This window comes from Pseudonaja textilis, chromosome 1 (assembly GCF_049901715.1).
Source record: "Pseudonaja textilis isolate UNSWEBS1 chromosome 1, rPseTex1.2, whole genome shotgun sequence".
Lineage (NCBI taxonomy): Eukaryota > Metazoa > Chordata > Lepidosauria > Squamata > Elapidae > Pseudonaja > Pseudonaja textilis.
The window spans coordinates 202,910,325-202,931,394 of record NC_141990.1 but is presented as its reverse complement, the minus strand read 5'-3'; the positions used below and the strand labels follow the sequence as shown (position 1 = coordinate 202,931,394).

Here is a 21,070-nt window from a genome sequence, read left to right as displayed (position 1 = left end):
TACTAAGATGCCTGAACAAGAATAATAGCACTTCCACCAGGTATATGTAGTAGAAGATGCAAAGCAAAGCATAGTCATGATGTTATAGAACCGTGATGGCAAACCTATGGCATGTGAGCCACAGGCAAACTTAACTCACTGCGTATGTGCGTGCCTCACAGCTGATTTTTCGGCTGGCTTGAGGCCTTTTTTGGCCTCCCAGAGACTTGAAAAAAGCCTCTGTAGACTTTCCAGGATGAATAATAGGCCCATTTCATCACTTCCTATAATACTGGAAGTGACAAAACGAGCCTATTATTCAGACTGCAAAGCCTGCAGAGGCTTTTTTTCAAGCCTCTGGGAGGCCGAAAAAGGCCTCACACTGGCTGAAAATCAGCTGTGAGGTGCAGTGCAGGTAAGGGGGGCGGCAGCGGGAGAATTGTGTGCGCATGCGCAGGGGACGTGGGGGAGCACACATAGCCTTCTGGATGCTGGCATGCGTGCACAATTTTTGGCACAGGAGCCCAAAAAGGTTAGCCACCACTGTTATAGAAGTTCGAGAATAGGATGTTGAGGGATTTCAGTTCTACTCATGAACTCATGAAATTGAAACCTATGATTATTATTATCAGTGTGAAAGTGATTGTGAGCATTTGGTCTGTCGTATTTCAGTAAGCAGATGTTCTTCCATTCTATCTCTCATTTCCACCTACTCCAGCTGAGTATCTCTGTTTTCTTTCTAGTAATTGCTGGCACTATGAAAGACTTGAACTGTTTTGGCAGCCAGTTTTAGGATAGATGAGGACAAATTGAAGCTTTGATGAAGCCTAATAAACCATAGAGAATCTCTCTCCCTCCCTCCCTCCCCCTGTCCCCTTGTGTGACTATTCAAATACTGATAGTCCTTGACCTATAACCACCATAGGTCAAGAACTTTTGTTGATAAGCGATGCCATCATTTAATGAATCATGCTCAACTTTCCAACCATTTTGCCACTGTCATCAAGTGATTTATGTGGTTGTTTATGAATCTGGCCTTCCCCATCAACTTCTCAGAAGCCCCTTGGGGAGTTATTAATGGTGATCATGCGACACAGGATACTGCAAGTGTCATAAATACATGGTGGTTGCCAAATGCCAAATTGTGATCATGTGTCCATAGTTACCATAGTTATAAGCCCAAGGACCAGTTCTCAGTCACCTTTTTCAGCAATATTATAACTTTGAATAGTGGTTAAAACAAATGGTCATAAATTGAGAATTTCCGGTAATTCAGAGGAAAGTTCTGGCTAAAGGAAAGGCTAATAATAGTTCTAATAATATAATTGCTTCATTTCCTATGACTAATGGAAGAATTTGTCAATTATCTGGCAAGTGGAAAAAAGGACAATCCCTGCAGTTGTAGGGTTTAGATCTGGGTCTTAGAAGTACAATTCCATTCATAAATAGTTCAACTTCATCACCATAATTATGGGTATCAGCTATGGGGTTCCATAATTATGGAAATCAAAGTTCTTTGAGAAACTTACAAACTGTGGCCAACATTTTAAGGTTTCTGAGCTTGAAGCTGCCTATCTTTTGGTTTCATAAGCACCATATTTAGGAAATCATGGTTGACAAACATGTCAAGGACATATGATTCTGCTTAGTTACAAATTTTCTTTCATGTTATGTTTGACATTTATGCTGTTTCAGTCCTGCGTTAGCTCTATTTCCAGACAGAGTGAAAAAATATGCTATATAATTTCAGTGTGGGCTTGTGTCAAAGTCATGCTGTTTTATTGCGAATCTCATGTAAATGTTAATTTCACCAGGTTATGTTTGCAGTGGAGAATCATTTACACTTCTCGAGTCAAAAGTAGGATTGATAAGCAGGGAATATCCCCCCTCAAAGCAACTATCCTAGGTCAACAGGAATACTTTATTTCTTATTTTTAAAATACTCTAAAATACAAATATTTTAGAGGCAAAGAACATATGTAGGTCCAAATGTAATGCCATAGTTTACAATGTCTAAGTAACAGATCATTCTTACAATTTCAGGTTTGAAGTAAATGTGCTTGAACTTTTATGCTTGACTCTTGCGATTTTGAACAGGAACTGACCTGATCAGAGCACAACTTTTGAAATAATGGATATATTACTTTCTGTGAATTTTGCACTGCACTTCTTAGCTAAAAATGTTTTTAAATCACTGTTCTTAGGATAAAATTGAGGCAAACTATTTTAAAATGCATATTTGTAATCTATCTAAAGATAAATAGATATCTTTTTTGCCTAAGCAGCATGTGCATAACAATGAAACAAGCTGGGATTAAATTAAAGTTCTTCTCATGGCCCTGTTGGAGCCCGGTTCTGAGAAGGTGGAGGAGATGGAGCTGGGGCCAATAGAGGAAGACAGGATGCAGGATGACCAAGGAAACAGGGAGGAGATGGAAAGGGCAGGCAACGGGAGCAGAGGGGCATTGGAACTCCAGAGATGAGTAACTGCATCTGCCACCTGATCCTCAAACGCGGAGAATGGAGAGGAGGCAGAGTCAGCACAGGGCCACCCAACTATTTGGGAGGAGGGTGCCCCACTCCTCTTCACAAGACTCATCTGGACAATAGGATTTAAGGAGAAGCAGGGGGAGGGGCTTTTGTTGGGAACAAGTGTGATACACTCCAGGACTCAAGAAGCGACTCAAGAAGCCTTGCTGTTACTGATGATTCACTGCCTTGTTTAGCTTTGCCTTGTTCTGCCTTTCCTTTCCTCACCTTGTCTAACCCTGCCATGTGCGGGTTGCAGCGACCCAGCTTGGCTCTGGTTTGTGCTGTGGCCCTGGCAAACTCTCTATGCCATGAAGATGCAAGTGACCAAATATCCTGAACTGATTTTGTTCTCAGAACCTTGCTGCTCTCTCTCTTTCTCTTCTCGCTTCAAGAAACTGCTTGAGGTGTGAGTTAGAGAGTTGCTCTTGGGCTTACAGTGAGCTGTGGGGATTTGGGGGAAGATTAATTCAATAAAAGGGGATTCCACCCTTTGCATTGCCGGTGTTGCTTACGTGCCCTGCCCCGGGTCACAACAGTTCTGAATGGAGCCATGCTCCCACAATTCAGAGTACTAAATTGTGCTGCCACAGTTGAAACTGGATGTACAGTCCCAGTTTCCCGGTCAACCAAATGATTTCTTGGTCATGCAAATGAAACGAAAGCGGTAACAAAGCTATCATTTATAATAGCTTCCAAAGTAGGATACCTGAAATGTGCTTAATTTATTTCTGAAAAGTGTCACTTGTATGAAAAACAGTATCTTTCGTATCTGTATAAGTGAAGGGGGTTTGTGTCATGTAGATCAGAACATTTTCTTCCTTTTCTGCTCATCCAAGAACATCAAACCAACACAATCTAACCTGTTCACTTCTATCGAAAAAAAAGCAAAGAATATAACATCTGGGTTACATCTTTATGTTGGGTTAACATCTTTATGTTTTTAATCTTGAGGTGGTCTAGGACAATCCATTGGGTAATCAAAAACGTTCATCAGAATCTTGAGTTTTTGTCAAAATGATGAAAAGTGCATTGTAGTGTTAGAGAAGAAACTTTGCCATTTAATTATGCAGTGTTATTATGCACAGCCCCAGAGGGTGGTCTTGTGTCATGACTTCACAATGTGCATTTCTTCATTGGCTTCCACCCAGTTACTCTTTTCCAGATGCACATGGATGCAAACAATTCTCTTTACTGCCACTCTTTATAAACATGAAAAAAAAATCTGCCAATTTTACAAACATTTTCTGTCCTAGGAAATTCATCCCAGTTCCATGTCTGCTTGAAAGTTATTTGCAAAAAGTTGAAAAATAAGCATTTTGAGTGCCTTTTTCACCTATGAATGATTTTGTGCATAGCATAAACTTGCAACAAACTTTTACACATATCCTTTCTTAACATTTCTTTTTTTAGAAAAATAGTGGTTTCTGAGCCAGAAATAGATTTGCATTGTCAATCCACTGTGAATTGTTCTAGGCCTGCTTGTATGAAGGAGCAAGCATAATGGAAATAAATATATTCTCAGTCAGTTCAAACCAGCTCTGGAGTTCAGAGATCCTACACAATATCTTCACTATGTATTTACAAACATATGGTGAGATCATAAGAATTTGGACCTACTTTCATACCAACAATTTCTCATCCTTGTGTTGAAGTTTCCTTGTTTGAATATATTACATTTTCAATCAAGTTCTATAAATGCAGGTTACCTCTACATCAAATTATACTTATTCCTTCCCCCATCATGGTTTATGTATGATATTGTTGCAGATGAAATAATATAGTGATTTCAAATGCTTGCTCATTTTCATTTCATCATCTTTGTGTTGGCCTGAATTGCTTTTCAACTGAAAATAGTGTAGCAGATTCTAAAATGTTTGTGAGACCTCACAATAAAAAGACATTTTTGCTTCATATGGTTGCTAACCATTTGCCAATAGTTGTACTGTTTCTATTTCATTTTGCCAAAAAGCCATTGTTAATGCCAGTTATTTTTTTTATAGGGCAGTATTGTTTGCTGGATACAAGTTTTATAGGCTTTTTCTTTTGGTACCACCTTGAAAACCTATTCTGGATTTCATTTCATTGCCTTTCCCAGATTATTCCACTCAAGCTTCAGTTCCCAATCCTAACATTTTAATGTCAACTTTTGGCAACTTTATTTATTTGTTAGCTGTATTAGAATTACATGCTGAGCTAAACAGATGTCCTATTTTTCATTCTTACCTGAATTAACATTTAGCAAGTTTAGCTGAAGGGAATTCAAGCTGCTATGCTTATTTTAGCCGTATGACTCTTCATAAACTTCTGATTTTGAGAAAATAATATATACATATATAGTGTCAAGCACAAAGAGTCGGGATCATTCACAAAGTACAGCATAGAAGATTTATTCAAGCCTGTAACTCAGAATCTGATCAACTAAAGTTCAACACTATTTGGCCCCAGATAAGGGTCAATGAAATTCAGGAGGAGTTGGATTTGGAGTGCTTATGCGGTGCAATGACTCCAAACTGATGACATGTTTAACTCTGTTCCCCCCCAACTCTGCCTGCTCTTCTACTTCACGCACAATTGCATGCACACATTTGATTTATCATTTGTTTTTATCTGTGTAACTCACACCAAATCAATATGTAAACATCCGATAAAGTCTTGTGATTTTGGCTGAAAAGAAAAACTGCAAGTTTCCCTTCTTGGTTGATGGAGTTTATTTATTTATTTAGTGTATGGCAAATACATCGACTTATAGTAGTTCAAATGTTAATGTCCACAAAGTGATCTATGTTGAAAAAAATCAAACTTTGGGCCAGTGTAAGCTCTTGATGGACATTCGGACAAAAATGTGATGGATGTTTTGTTGAGGAGCACCACAGTCACACTCAGGGGTAGAGACAAGACCCCACTTAAACAATGATTCCTGGCAGACACCGTGTTCAGTATGGATCCTGTTCAGAGTTGACCAACACTGGTGAGGAAGGTCAAAACCTGGAACCTTTTGTGTAGGGTCATCTATGTAACTGCCTGTATCTGCGCGTTCAGCAGTCCATTTGGTTTTCCACTGTGAACTGATGCCAAAGTTGTTAGACAGCTATTGACCGAGCGCCAGAAAGGGCTTCCTGGGTTTAATCCAGTTGTTGGTTGATGAAGTATTATCTAATTAAATAAATTCGTTTTATATGTAGTTGTATTATTTGGCTTTACCAATTATTTCAAGGAATATTAGCTGAATAACATAGGACTGATTTATTTCACAGAACTGTGAAAATTGGGATACTCTGTCTCAATGCCCAGTCAGAGGGTCATCTACTTCATCCATCTGTCTCTGTGACTCCCCCCTCCCCCTCCAAAATGCAGAATTCATATCCAGGCTTATATGTTGATTAGTAAATTGATTGTATCATGAGGCATTGGGTAAAATGTAGTAGAAAACTATAATGGTTTTTAATAATCATGGTTTTTTAAAAAAAAAAATAGAACAAGAGGGGAGAACAAGAAAGAAAGGGAGAAGGCAGTGTGTAAATACAATATTTGTTGTCAATGTAATAAAATCTGATTCATTAGGCAAACTGTAGAACTGATGTTCAGAATTATCAAAATAAAATAAAAACCTCCATGTTGATCACGTTTCTTGAAGATGGCCTCTCAATTTTTTTTCCTGTTCTCCTCTTTTTTACTCCTTCTCTTGGCATATGTAGAGTTTATTTTTTCTATCATCTGCATGGGCTTAGTTTGTTTATTTGTTTGTTTAGAAGAAATGGTCCATTGACCATTCAGATGACTCTGGGCAGTTAATAACAACAAAATATCATAAAATGAAAACTATCCATAAACTATATCTAAGGTGCTTTTCAAAAGGCAACTTTCAGAAACATTTCACTTCTCATCCAAGAAGCTTCTTCTGTTCAGGTTATTTTAATGAGGAATCCATAAAAAATAATGATAACGATGGTAATGACAATGATGATGATGAAGTAACCAGGAGTGGGATTCAATTTTTTTAACAAGCGGTTCTGTGGGCATGGCTTAGGTGGTGGGTGTGGCTTGCTGGTCATATGACTGGGTGGATAGTCGTAAGTGTGAAAAATGGTCATAAGTCACTTTTTTCAGTGTCATTGTAACTTTGAATGGTCACTCCACACAAGCAAAGTACCAGCAAAGGAGGGGGAAAAGTTTCCAGAGACATTCCTGAGACAGAAAGTCAAGTCCTGCCAACAATGTAATAAGGGTTAATGGAGAGCAACACCAGAATGTTTCCTTCCTGCCTTCCTTACAGGATTAGGCTAGTAATTTCTTCTAACAACCGGTTCTCCGAACTGCTTAGAATGTTAACAACCGGTTCTAGCGAATAGGTGCGAACAGGTAGAATCCCACCTCTGGAAATAACCCTTAAAATAACCAGTGTTAGTTCAATCATATTTTTTTCCTCTTGGAGACTAAATACTTACTTCAAAACTATAAATGTGTTAAACATTTCAACAGGCTTCAAAATCAGAATCTCACTGTAATGATTCTGTGATTTTCCAGCTTAGCTGAATGTAACTATTCAAGATTGATTTTTTCTTATTCTAATAAAGAATTTAGAGACAATGGGAAATAATATATACTTTTGACCACACCATGATTATTAATAATATTGATTTAATGCATAAATGTAGGAAATGTATTATGACCAACAACAGTTTTAACAAAAAAAAAAGTACTAAACTTACTGTTATATTGAGGATTTTTCATCTGTAAATGGGTTAAGTTTGAAAGAAAACTTTCACAGCCCTTTATACTTTGGAGTGAGCCTTAATTTAAGGTCATAAACTACTTACTATATTTATAATAGATAGATTTTTATTCCACTTTAATCTATCACAGTCTGGTTAACAGAAAGTATATTTCCTATTCTGGGATGACTGACCAGGTAATGTCTATGCATGTGTGTTTAAAATTTCACCTTACACAATGTAACAATGTCTCTTTTATTTCCACATAAGAAAGTCAGAATATTTTGAATATGCACAGGGAGTATTTAAAACATGCTGATTTTCATATGAAGCCAATTCTACTACCGAATTGTATTATGATCTTGTTATGTGAACATGTATATTGAAGTTTTAACTAAATTTCTATTGAGGAAACATTCTTTTGAGTTTGACCTAGAGTCATTATATATCGAATCCCTGTGAGATCAACCTATAATACCCCTTTTTTTCCCTAAAGTAATATGCTTGCTTCTCTAAAACCATTATTTTCAAAGATAGATTTCTTTTGAACGAAGGTTCCACTGAGTACACAACAGTGGCAGAAAGTGTATTCAATAAATTTCTGGTTATATTAATGTCCGCACTTAAAAAAAAAAAAGTAGAAAAAGTTTCAAAATTGCTGGCAATATTTGTTATTTTAGCTTTTTGTTCAGCAGACTTTGGAGGGCTTTAAAAAAAGATGAAGAAACAACAACAAAAGAGTTGCAAGAAAGGTTAATTACAACGTCAGGTTCAATATATATATATATATATATATATATATATATATATATATATATATATATATATATATATATATATATATACATACATACATACATACACACACACACACACAACATTGTCTGTTCTTTAAAACAATTATTCCCCTGAAAATATAAAACCAGTTTTTCTGACTTGCAAACTTTTTGCAGTCTATCATTTAAATTACTTAAATAAAGGGAGCCTTAGTACTCCCCAAAGCTGAGAATATAACACCCTCCATGCATATTAGCTTGATCTTCTTGACAGACCAGGAAAGTGTTTGTGTGTGCCAATTAAAACAAAAATGGATCCCTAGTGGCTTGTTCTTCACACAACTTCTGAAGACTGTTATCATTGTTTGCTGGGGTAACTCAGGATAGGGCTGCTATCCAAAGTAAACAAACTTTTCAAAACTTTCTTGACAGATGGGGGTTACAAATGCATTTTAATAAGAGAGTTGCCAAAGCAACGTTTCTTTTTTTTTCTTTTGACAATGAGCATATATTTACTTAACATCTAGTAACTTTGGGGGATACAAGGCAGATACATTCTCACAAAATGTTTTAACTATCAGCATTTCTCCCCCCCACCCTTTGAAAACCCAAGTTGAGGATGTTTTTCCTCACACTGATATTTTAGCTGTGCTTTTTAAAAGATGTCAGCTAGATTGGACTTGTCAGAAGGAATTATTGGGGGTTACCAAAGCAAGGTTGTTGTAAGAGACATTCTCCTTAAAAATGTAATTGGTATGGTTGTCATAAACACCTTTAATTTAGCACAATTCATCTGATAAACTAGATCAGATAATGAAATTGGGTAGAGACATTGGAGTTGAAAAGGATTTACCTGATTCACTTTAATTATGCATCCAGAAAATGAAAGCTAACTTCATTATTGTGCATACGCGTGTGTGTGGTACATATCTTTTTCCCCTCCCTATGTATATTTATTTAATATAAACATGATTAAGACATGGATTTATTGAGGTTGATGAGAATGCATACGGCTCCCAACAATACATATACTTTTGACATGCTTTCAAAAAATGCCAAATTCCTATCTGTGTTTTAATTTCACTGAAATATAATTCAAACCGAATTAAGGAATAAGAATCTTGAAACCAATTTAATTGACTATGCATATTGAAACTATTTTAATCAGAACCTATTTTATTCTCCAAATTTTGTTGGAATTATTTTTGCATCAATTCATTTTTCAACTATAATTTGGGGAAAGTCAGACTTACTTTTCTAATCCATTTGAAGAAAATCTGAGAGCTATATTGTGAAAAGCAAGTTAAGGTATGTATTATTATTACACAAATTCTCAGGATACATATCTGCAAATTCAACATCGTGAGAAATATATTTTAAAAAAAAACTGATTCTTTTTAAAAGCATATTTCATGTCTTAAAACAAATTTTAAAACAAGAATAATTAAACTACCTTTCTTGAAATGCACAAATTTTAATGATTACTAGATACAACAATACAATTAAAATAATTTGTGCCATTATCTAATAATCATCTGGCTTTTTGCAACCCAGCCACAGCAGGAAAAGTAGGAGAATATGTGACAAGATAATATGCAAATAAATAAATAAAACTTTTCCTTGAGTTAAACTTTATAAGTTCTCAATCTGACAAGGAAGAAATTCACCCAACAAATATTAGGAAGAACAATTCTCTGCAGCATATGGAGAGAAAAATATAACAGCATTTTTTTCCAGTGAGATTCTTATCATAGATTCTGAGACAGAATAATAGTTATACTGTCTCATATTTCTCCACCAAATAATTTCTAAAAGGATGTGTTCCTAATATGTAATACTGGATACATCTATGGTTTTTATACCCTACTTGTGAATTTTTCCACAGGCATGTTTAGTATGGAAAAAACAATGTGGTGATACTGTAAATAGATATGTTTCTATGGTGAAGAAATGAATTATCTATCTTGTGGTGAACTTTTATTTTGACTCTTTTTTTCTGAGGTGAAACAGAGAAGAAAGGAAGAAAGAACAGAACTAGTACCTGGGCACCTAACATTGCAACCATAGAAACCATTATTTGTTTGTTCTCCTCTGGCTCTATGCTTATTGGGATTAGTTTAATTTCTTTATTTAAAAATAATTGCAAGGAATGCTAGAGTGCTATTGATCAAAATGCTTGTCTCAGTCATAAGAATCTTATGGATTTTTTTTAAAATAAATGAGATGAGAATTGCAGACCAATGGTCTGTTTAGAAGTTTGTCCAACTGCCTAGATAAATGATAGAGGTAAGCTGGGGGGATAAAGGTGAAACATATTTTTAATCTCCATTGAAGAAGCAAAATAAATGTTGGGACGATCAAGAAAGTCCACTGAAAAATATCACTGATTAGTTTCAAAATGTTATACGCAAGAGTGCATGCTTTTATCCTGTGCCTCTATCCCCCCCACCGCCCCCTTTGGCATATTTAAAATAAAAAGAGATAGAATATAACAAAGAGATACCACTGAGAAAACCACTAATCCAAACTGAGACAGTGTTATGAATCAAGTTTGCCAATATCTATCAACTATTTCATATCAGTTTGTGAATAGATGATGCAACTTCATGTAACTGATTCACAAATAAGAAAGATATCCATACACCTATTGCCAGGATTTCAAGAGCTTTTTTCAGAAAGCAGGGGAGGAGGACTATAGGATCTAGTACATTTCACTTATTTGGACCTCAAATTGCATAGCAAATCAGTAGCGGAGGGTAAAGGAGTCTTCACGCAGAACGCCCCGTTAGAATGGATGCCGAAACCAAAATGAGAAGACTGTATATTGTCCTTTATCCCTTATATGAAGTGTGCTGCTGAAATGTCTTAATTCAATATGCCTTTATATTAGAACATATGCTTGGAAATGATGGAATGAGAAAACGTGAAGGTATTTTTAAAGCTATTAAATCAAAAAGAGTGCAAATAAAACTAAAAAAAAACAGCTTCTTTTCCTGGACACATTTGCAAATTTCCATTCCTATATCTCTGGTCTCTGAATTTTCTTATCGATGCTTGATAAGAAAGATGTTCAAACTTGCCTTCTTATGAAGAGGGTTTTTTAAAAATTATTTAAGGCTATAAATTGTTCAGGCAAAATCTGGCATAATTTCCTCCTGAACTCTTTCCAAAGGTCTTAAAATGATATTGTTAGTAATGTAACTATGATTTAAACTATTATTTCAGCTTTTTTTTTTTTTTTCACCAGGGCATCTAAATAGGAAATCTATAGAAGGGTCTATAAAAACTGCACTTTAACTGAATCAAAGTCAAATTTTTGGTAGCGCTTGTCTCCGAATGTCAGAGATGAAGAAAAAGAAAGTCAGTTGCTGAGAGTAATTAAGAAGTGGATGCATTTAAACTGTAGAGAGCAGTAGCAGTCTTCTTGAAACCATCTAGCAACTCTGAAGATTATGAGAAAGGGACTTGTTTGAGATACAGACAGTATTTTAAATGAATTAACTTTTCCCTGTTCTGTTATCTACTTTTGCTGATATAGTCATACATCACCAATTATATACAATGATTACAAACAACACATTAAAACAAACACCTTCAAAATGAATGTTGCTTTGCTTGTTAGCACTGAAGTAGCTTTTTTACATATCATAAGGATACATATTTTTATGCAATACTGAAATAGTTTTATTTTAATAAAGCTTGAATTTATTCAATGGAAGAGTGAACTAAGTTACATTCCTCTTAAGCCTTCAAAATAAACTCACTAATTATGCCTTGCTTTGAATTTTCAAAACTCCAAAATTTATATTAATAATTTAAATGATATTTGCGCTGGAAGATACAAACTAGACTGGACTGACCATTGCATTTAGTCTAATTCTCCCCCCCCCCCTCCCTCCCTCCCTCCCTCCCTCCATGATTATACTGACAATGTTACATTAAACATTTGAAAGTCACCCAAAATGGAAATGTGTAAACTTGAAGTGTGAGAGATATGACCCATCAGCTAGTTACTTTTGTGTTATTGCTGAGCCTAGAAATCTTGTGGAAATGGTCATATCCCCTTAAACACAAATCTTTTATCCTACAGAATCACAGTCCCAAACAAGAATTAAATACTTATTATGTGTGCACTTCTCAAGCTCATTAAATATAATGGCATTTTAAAATTCTGTGACTAACACCCACTTTCCTCTATTTTAAAATACACAATGTATGTAAACACCTGTCTTAATCAACAGCTGCTTTTAAGATTTATGTATAGTTATTTTGGAAGTTGGTATAATTGAATAAAATAGGGCAATATTTTCTGCCTAGGAATACCACATAGGTATGTGTACTATATATCTATGTTAATTGTCAAAAATTATCTGAAAAGCCACAAGTCCACAGGAAGATGTTAAGAGCCTAAGTTATGGAAGGAAGGTATTAGGGAGGAATCAAAAGTTATGTCACCGAATAGTTCATTTTTATTTGATGTGGAAGAATGTTAAGATTGATACATGATTTTTCAATGTGATATTAATACATCTTTTACTTATAATACCACGAGGGGGAAAATGCACCAACTGAAAGATCAAATGACAGAACATATGTATTTACACCATAAGACAGTTTCGTTGAATTTATATTTTGTTAGCTTTTCCTATGTATTTGAATAAACAAGTTGTCATTCAAATAACACTGATGATATTCAACTCAACTAGGTAGAAAATAGAATTGATATTGTTAATATTTATTCTAATTATATATTGCTAACAGAACTCAGTGTATGTTTGACAAATCTATATTCCCAATATATATTTTATATTTGTGTGTTGTTATAAACAAAATACATAGAATATATTTCTTACAAAAAATAGAGATGCTCCTGCCAATTTGTCAAGCAGAAATAAATATGAACAAAATATTTGAGGTTTTTATACATCTTGTATAGTTATCCACATGCTAAGGCAACCATGTTCTGACATCAGTCCCAAGTTTTTATAGTCTTTAAGGAACAATGAAATTCTTTATTGCATCTGCTATAAAAGATTAACCTGGATAATTCTCTCTCTATATATAAAAGGCCCACTATTTCATAATAATGTGTGAATAAACTTGGTCAGATTAATTCCGCCAGTTCTAGCCAAACCATTTTTGTTTCTTTAAAGTCACTAAATGTTCCCCTCAACGAGTTTGCCTTCAAAATTTGCTATATGTAATATTCACTAATACTTTGTGCAACAGAACTTTTCTGTCTAGTGTGTCACTCTGGCCTGCAAATTCTGTTGTGGATGATCTCTTGAGAAAGAAAAGATAAAAAGAAGGCCAGTCAAAATCCTCCACATTCTACTAATTAAAATACTTTGGGCAATGGGAAAAGTTGGTGGGATATTACCAGTATTTTAAACATGTGTCCCCTAAGTGATGAATAGGAATATGACTTTTGCTTGTTATAAGTCGTATACCTACTGATATTTTAGTACTAAATATTGTAAGAACTTTTAATAATGTGTACCTTATTATTTCTCATATGAAACTTCACTACAATGAAGGAATTAGGGAAACAAATATAAACATAACAAATTCAGACCATCATCCACATTCACTTTAAGCATCATTTTAAATTTCTAGGACAAGCCTAAGAATATTCCATTTTTCCTAGAAATGTTGTTTTAGACAAAAAAACAGTGCCACACCAATATCAAAGGCAGCTTGTTCTAAAATGTTATTTGTTCAAATAGTATCAGGCAGACCAGCTGCCCAGATCAGTATGGACTGACATAATCTGCCAATCATGCAAGCTGTCCTGGAGCAGACACTTATAAAAAATTGAATTTGCCTTATATTGATTTTTTTATTTATGCATACATTTGCTGAATTTTAAGTAAAGAAATGTCACAGTAGCTTTTATCATGAAATACTTAATAGTTTGAAATAACAGAACCAGCTCCCTTTTTTTTTTTTTTTTTTTGCTGATTTTAATTTTTATTTACAGAAGACTTTCTAAGATGAATTACACTGAAATAAAATGATGTAGCAAATGATTTGCTGATATGTCATTTTCTCATTGTAAGGTCACAACAGTTTCAGGAAATGAGGTCCTTCTTCAATCAGATATTGACTTCATCATATTGGACTGGTTCCGTGCTATCAAAAACACAATTGACAGATTGGTATGCATTTGTTTTAGATTTTGCTTTTCTTAATCATGCAGTAATTTAAGGGGTTCATATGATTTTGCAGCAAGTCAAGTTAAAAATGCATCTCCCTCGTTCCCTTTGATTCAAGAAAAACACCTACATACATCTATTATTTAAAAGTACTTCTGAACTAAATTATAATTTGAATAGGTTTTGAAAAAGAAGGGTGTATATTTTTTTGAAATTATGATGATTAAATATGTTGTAAGATAAACATTTATTAACAAATGCAGTTTAACTTCTTCTTTGTATGTAATTTATACTGCATAGTCTTCAAGAGGACTATTAGTACGGTTGAATTCAATAGTTCAATAACTCGAGTAAACATCTGACCGCTGTCTGTCTTTCTTTCCTTCCTTCCTTCCTTCCTTCCTTCTGACATTTAACAAGTTCAGTTGTTTGAATATTCCATTGACACAACATACTAAATTTGCAATTCTATATATTTTTACCTGGGGAATGAGGCTTTATGAACTAAGTTCTGATAGTCTTATCAGCTTATGCTGTCAATATGTCCAGTAAAATGATCTCTAACAAGGGGATATAAAATATTTGCTCTTTTAAATGAATATATGAAACTTTCTTATAACAATGAAAGAAGCAAATAAGATGCTTATTGCAGATACTAGAATGTCTGTTCCTCTAATACTGATTAGAACAACATAAACATGTAAAATATACTGTTATGGCTTCATAAATACATGGATCCAAAATTAAAAATGAACATTTTCTTCTTATATTCTTATTTCAAATTTCTTCCCAGGATTGTTCTGATGAAATAACAGTCTATCTAAAGACTGTAAATATGAATCTTATTATTTTCAATTAATTCTACAATACATAAGAATACATAGGAATCCAATCCTAACCTAGATTATGCCAAAATAATGAAATGTGATTTATATTATGCCATCATAATGTATGCACTTCCCTTTCATCTTTACACTGCAGTGTCTAAAAGGAAGAACTTCAATCATAATATATATTTTATTTCTTGTTCTTCCATACTCCCATTTCCTACTACCTAACAGACACAGAACCAATTTCAATGTAGTAATGTTAAAACACATTTAATCAATTCATTAAATTCATTTATAGCCTTCTTCTAAATCTAGTGTTAGAAGTATACTAGCTTTCATATGTTTATATGCACATAAATATAAATGAAGTTGTAACTGTAAGTCCCAGAATAAATTCAGGTATCAGTTAATATAAATAAAAGCATAAATATAAATTCAGTTGATGCTAAGGTCCTTTCCAATGAGTTCAAAGGATGGAATCAGAGAAAGGTGATTAAGCATGCAGTCAATATGTTCATGAAAATGAATTTTTCAAATACATAACGTTACTGAATTGTGCTCCATTTATGTCATGCACTTAATCCTTTTTTTTTTACTTGATCTGTGTTTTCAAACAAAAGTGTGTAATATATCAGTGCCCAATATATTTTCATGTCTGATTTTTAATCTGTAGAAATAAAAAGTGATTTTAAATTACATGTTTATAATAGTGCTATGTGAAATACTTTATTCAGTGACTTCTTTAGATGAAATGTTCTTTTACCATGTACAAAACTTTGATTTGTTTTGCTTTGTTTTCTTTTGTTTTCTTTTCTAAATTTCTGTTACTTTCATTTATTTACACAAAATGTTTCTAAGGATATTTTCTATCATTTTATCTTTCTAGCCTAAAGAGAAGAGTTACATATCAAAGAACAATGAGCTCAAAATTCAGAGATCTTCTAGTTCTGAATTACTGGGTGTTCATGCTGACAGTAAGGAACCAAAAACAGAAAATAGAAAGTCTTTAAGTAAGTACAATTATTTTGGTAATGAAAAGTTATAGAGAACCTTCTGTTAGTAAGATACAGTGTTCTAACTTGACTTTTAGACCCTCCAATGTTTTTCCCCCTCCAAATTCTTTAGTTGTGACGGCTCTTCAAGAAGAGAAATGGGACCAAAAATTTATGGAGGGTGGAGTGATTAAAAATTCATGGCTTGCATTCAATGTGTGTTGGGTGCCAATTATGTTGGGTGCAGCATTAATGCATCATTAGGGAGCATGCATCAATTTGTGAATTCTTGATGCATCAGCATTGAATCCAAAATAAACATGGCACCAATCTTGTTTAGTCTAACAGTGATAACATTGTTATACATACAAAATTAGCAATGTTTTAGAGGACTATATTTCATCTCCCAGGTTCAGATGCAATATGTCATTAAATAGCAGGGGAACACTGTTGCCTTCCTATTTTTTTCCTAGGTTTCCTGGAGTGATTTAGCTATCAGTTGTGGAAAACAGGATGCTGGATGCATGGCCTGATCCAGCAAAGCTTTTGTTATATTCTTAACGATATAGAGCTTTACATATAAATGAAGTTATGACAGAAACAGTTTGAAGTATTTGAAAATATTGTTGATTGTTTACGAGATAAAGATCTCTATATCAATATGTAAAAAAAAAAAATCCATCTGGTTTATTTCACAAACATTGAATGCCACCTTAAGCATAGATTCTGGGGAGTTCACAAAGGAGCAGTAAAAAGCAAAGAATAAAAATGTAAGTACAATAAAATCAACAAAAAGCCATAAAAATAAATATAAGCTCAACATAAATTTAAACACCTACTGAGCACTAGTGCTGCAGCATCCTACCCAACCATCTAAACCAGGGGTATCAAACAAGGCCTGCAGGCCGAATTCAGCCTATGGGGTGCATGGATCTGGCCCACAAAGCCACCGTGGAAACAGCAAAGGACTGTCCCACTGTGTTTTTGCCAGTGAAAATGGCCCTCCCAATCTCTTTTTTCACTGGCAGAGGGTTGCAGGAGACTGTCGCAGCTGGAAATGGAGCCTGGGAGCCCATTTTAGCTGGCAGAGCACTTGGGCCACCACAAGCACCCCCGACACTAGTGATGTTGGGCTGGCCACACCCACCCTTGCCATGCCCCCCCCCCCTGTCCCCCCAAGGTCAAACATAACCCTGATGTGGCCCTCAATGAAATAAAGTTTGATACCCCTGATCTAAGCTCAATAAAGCTGGTGAAAAAGATACTCTGGCACTGATAATGTTGCCCAGTTTGGGTAATGAAATATCTGCAAGAAAACAATCAAGCTCAGAGAGCACTAAGGACCCCTCATTTCAATCCTGAGCTACAAACGTTCTCCTTTATTGAAGATACCCGTTTCCTTCTGAAAAAGTATCAAGTAGGGGAGGAAGAAGCATTTCACAGGTGTTGAAACAACTTCATAAAAACACAATTCTTTTACTCCATTCCCTTGAACATTCAACAGAAGAATAGAATAGAATAGAATAGAATAGAATAGAATAGAATAGAATAGAATAGAATAGAATAGAATAGAATAGAATAGAATAGAATAGAATAGAATAGAATAGAATAGACTTTGGAGGTCTTCTAGTCCAACCCCCTGCCTAGGGAGGAAACCTTACACCACTTCAGACAAATGGTTATCCAACATCTTTTTAAAAACTTCCAGTATTGGAGCTTTCACAACTTCTGGAGGCCAGTTGTTGCACTGATTAATTGTTCTAACTGTCAGGAAATTTCTCCTTAGTTCTAAGTTGCTTCTCTCCTTGATTAGTTTCCACCCATTGCTTCTTGTCCTGCCCTCAGATGCTTTGAAGAATAGCTTGACTCCCTCTTCTTTGGGGCAGCCTCTGAGATATTGAAACACTGCTATCATGTCTCCCCTAGTCCTTCTTTTCATTAGACTAGACAATCACAACCATATTCTCTTGGGAAGAATTCATAAGATTAGCAGAGAAGATAATGAGGATCTGATCCATAAAGGGGTTTATAGGAAATGCCAGCACTTTGAATTCCACATTGTACAAAATATATAGTTCATATAAGGAACTATTGGTGAGCAGACCATGAAAATGTAAGAATGTTACCTAAATTAAGAAAATGGGAAATGACCAATGCATCGATTCAATTCTGCCTGGATGAAAAGGTCCACCTCCAAGGCTACATAGCCCAATATGCCACCAGGTATTCTGCATATATATTCTCTCCCAGAGAACTTACTGAGATGCAAAAAAACAGCATTCAACACATTCTTTAAGAGCGGTCAAGTGTATGAGCTCCTATGCGGAGTCCTGTCAAGCAGACAGGGGGAAGGAAGTGGGAGAAGAGAAACCGTAATGAATCACTGGATCCTTGTAGCTCAGGAACACCTTGGCTCTGGCAGCAGCTCTGATGCATTTTGTTCAGCATGCTGTTTCTAGCAAGGTGCCATTGTAAGAGGGCGGATGAACACAAAGAGGAAAAAGGTAACATCTGCTTTCCTTAGCCACTTAGCGTCAGCTTTCAGATGCATACTATTTCTGCAAGATGGCTAACTCAGTCGGCTATACCTACACCACAATTAGTTAAGAAGCTAAACGAGACAAATTCGACAGCTGACGGAGGCTATATCAAATGCCCCAGCATTTTCAGGGTAAATATATTGAATGTATTTATTGTTCTAGCAATCAACATTTTATATAACGTTGTTCCCATTAGGATGTAGATCTGACTTCTTTCCAGCCTTGCTAAAGATATGTTTGTCTCTCCTTTGTTCAACCCTACTTAAAAGTGGCTCATGGAGAACAACTCCAATCCATGGGCCCCTACCTCTTTGCCATTTTTTCTGGCAGGAAGCCATTAAACTGTCTCACCATTTGTTGTTGTCTTTTATGCTTCTTGGCATCATAATTCTAACATCTCTTCAGTAATGATTTAGAAGACAGATCAAGTTCCCACCAATGAGATAAAGTTAGCAGACAACCCAGCACTTGAACCACAAAAAAAAAAAAGTTGCGAGGAGCCCCTGCCGTGCTAAAACTTTCTTTTTAAAAGGAAGAACAAGCCACTGTGAACTTGTACAAATTTCAGCTTTGTGTGTATGTTTATACTGTGTAGCTTGAGTTGCCTTAAAAATATGTATTTCGAATTTTCTTTTGGCCCCTTGAGAGAGAGTAATTATGTGGAATTAGAAAAATGTTAGCATTTGCTTACTTATTAGTAGTCAAGGCACAAATTGTGTTGTCAGTTTTTTGCCTTTGGCTTTCCATGCCCTTAATGTTCACACCAGTATCATTGCCAGAATTATCAGCAGCCAGAGCCAAAATTGCTTTAAAAAAGGCCTGAGAAGTGGTAATGACACATTGTTAGCAGTTAACAGGTGGTCGTTCCATTGTCCAGTTTGATTGCAAAGCTCAAGACGATCCATCCAGGATTTGTGAGAGGGCATTTTAAAAGAGTTTTTAAAAAGTAGAATAGTTGTGTTTCTTGGCTAGTCTTTGGAAACTAAGGACGGAAGAACATGTTCATACTTCAAGTAAAATGAATCAGAAATCAGTTTCTGATTTAAGATGAGAAATGGAATTTGTATGTTTCATATTCTTTCTTCTCTCTCTCTCCTGATATTAAAGGCTGGGGTTCTGCCATATCGGACACTAAGGTATTCAACCTTCACTTTTCTGCAACTGAAAAGTGTTTAGACTTAAAAGAACATTGGGATATTATTACCTGGTGTAGGTGTTTTCGACTCATCCTCCTAGTTAACATCCTCCTAAGTTATATCTCATCCTCCTCCTAAGTTGTACTCTCATCCTTCTTCCTAAGTTAACAGGGTGAATTATGGATGTATATAAAATTTGCTGGATTCCTATAACTGTTTAAAGAATCCTTATTAGGGATGTATCACATATTCTATGTAAGAGTATGTTCTTGGAGAGCCAGTTTGAGGCAGTTAAGGCATTAAACTGGGAGAGTATGAACTATAGTCTCACCTTAGGTGAAAAGCTATCTGTGTGACTTCGGGCCAATCAGTCCCTCTCAATCTTAGGAAGCAGGCAAGGGCAAACCACATCTCCAAACTTTGTTCAAGAAAACTCCAGTGACTTCTCCAGGTAACTGAAGGAATCAACACTAACTCAAAGGCACACACAAAATATGTTTCCCACTGTGTATATATTTAATAATTGAAAAATGGTTGGATACTAACATGGAGAAATAATTACAGATAAAGGAACTGGATACTTGACCATATCACTTTTTTTCTGTTTTCTAAGGCTTTGACTTGGTCCAGTATTTTGCTAAATCTTTTCATTTGTAGGTAGGGGAAGGCGAGGCCCAAGCAGGGATCAAGTTAATAAAATGACTGGTTCTAGCATTTTCTTATTCACAACTATTATTCCATTCACAAAGACACCTCTAAAAAGGCTACAAACTATAGAAAAAATAAATAAGATCCATCTATTAACATGCATCTTATGCTAAATGACTTAACATGCTTTTTTTAAAAAAGGAAAGCTTAATTATATGGGTAGATCCACAGTTTATTATTAATTGAAACCTATCTAGCTATAAATGGATTTCTAACCCCTAAAGCTGATAAACATATTTTAAGCATGCATATTTGTACACATTTGTATATTTGTACAAGGCTATTTCTTGAATCAAGAACCCTTAAACATTTATCATACAATGGCTGCAAGTGAAGGTCAGTTCAGCAAATGCTGATAATTTTCTTAACACTTCCATCATTCTGATTTTCTTCTCAGTTTTTTATGCTACATTATTTCTTTACAGGTAAATGCAATTTACTACTATTTAGAGATATTGAGTGGCCATTCAGTGCACATTATACCTTCAACAAGATATATTGTAGTTCCTATTCAGAAGCATAGTAAATTAATTATTTATCAGACATTACTCCTTTGTACAGAACCTAATTAGACAGAAATCCTGGAGCACAGTCAGAGCTAAACAGGAAAGAATTTGGATTCCAGAGTTGACCATTAATTTACCACCTTAATACTATAATTTTACTTAGAACTAATAGTCTTTGGATGAGACTTTAAAAAATGCATTTCT

General features: G+C 35.0%; 1 protein-coding gene across 2 annotated transcripts in view; it reads left to right on the top strand.

The window, feature by feature from the left end:
* The window catches only part of ARHGAP15 (Rho GTPase activating protein 15), a 470,287-nt gene that overhangs the window by 236,106 nt on the left and 213,111 nt on the right, over positions 1-21,070 (top strand). For both annotated transcript variants that reach the window (XM_087920289.1, XM_026717802.2), the window contains 2 exons: positions 14,059-14,157; positions 15,871-15,994. In XM_087920289.1, coding sequence (XP_087776415.1) covers positions 14,059-14,157; positions 15,871-15,994 — 223 coding nt within the window. The remainder of the gene's footprint in view (positions 1-14,058; positions 14,158-15,870; positions 15,995-21,070) is intronic.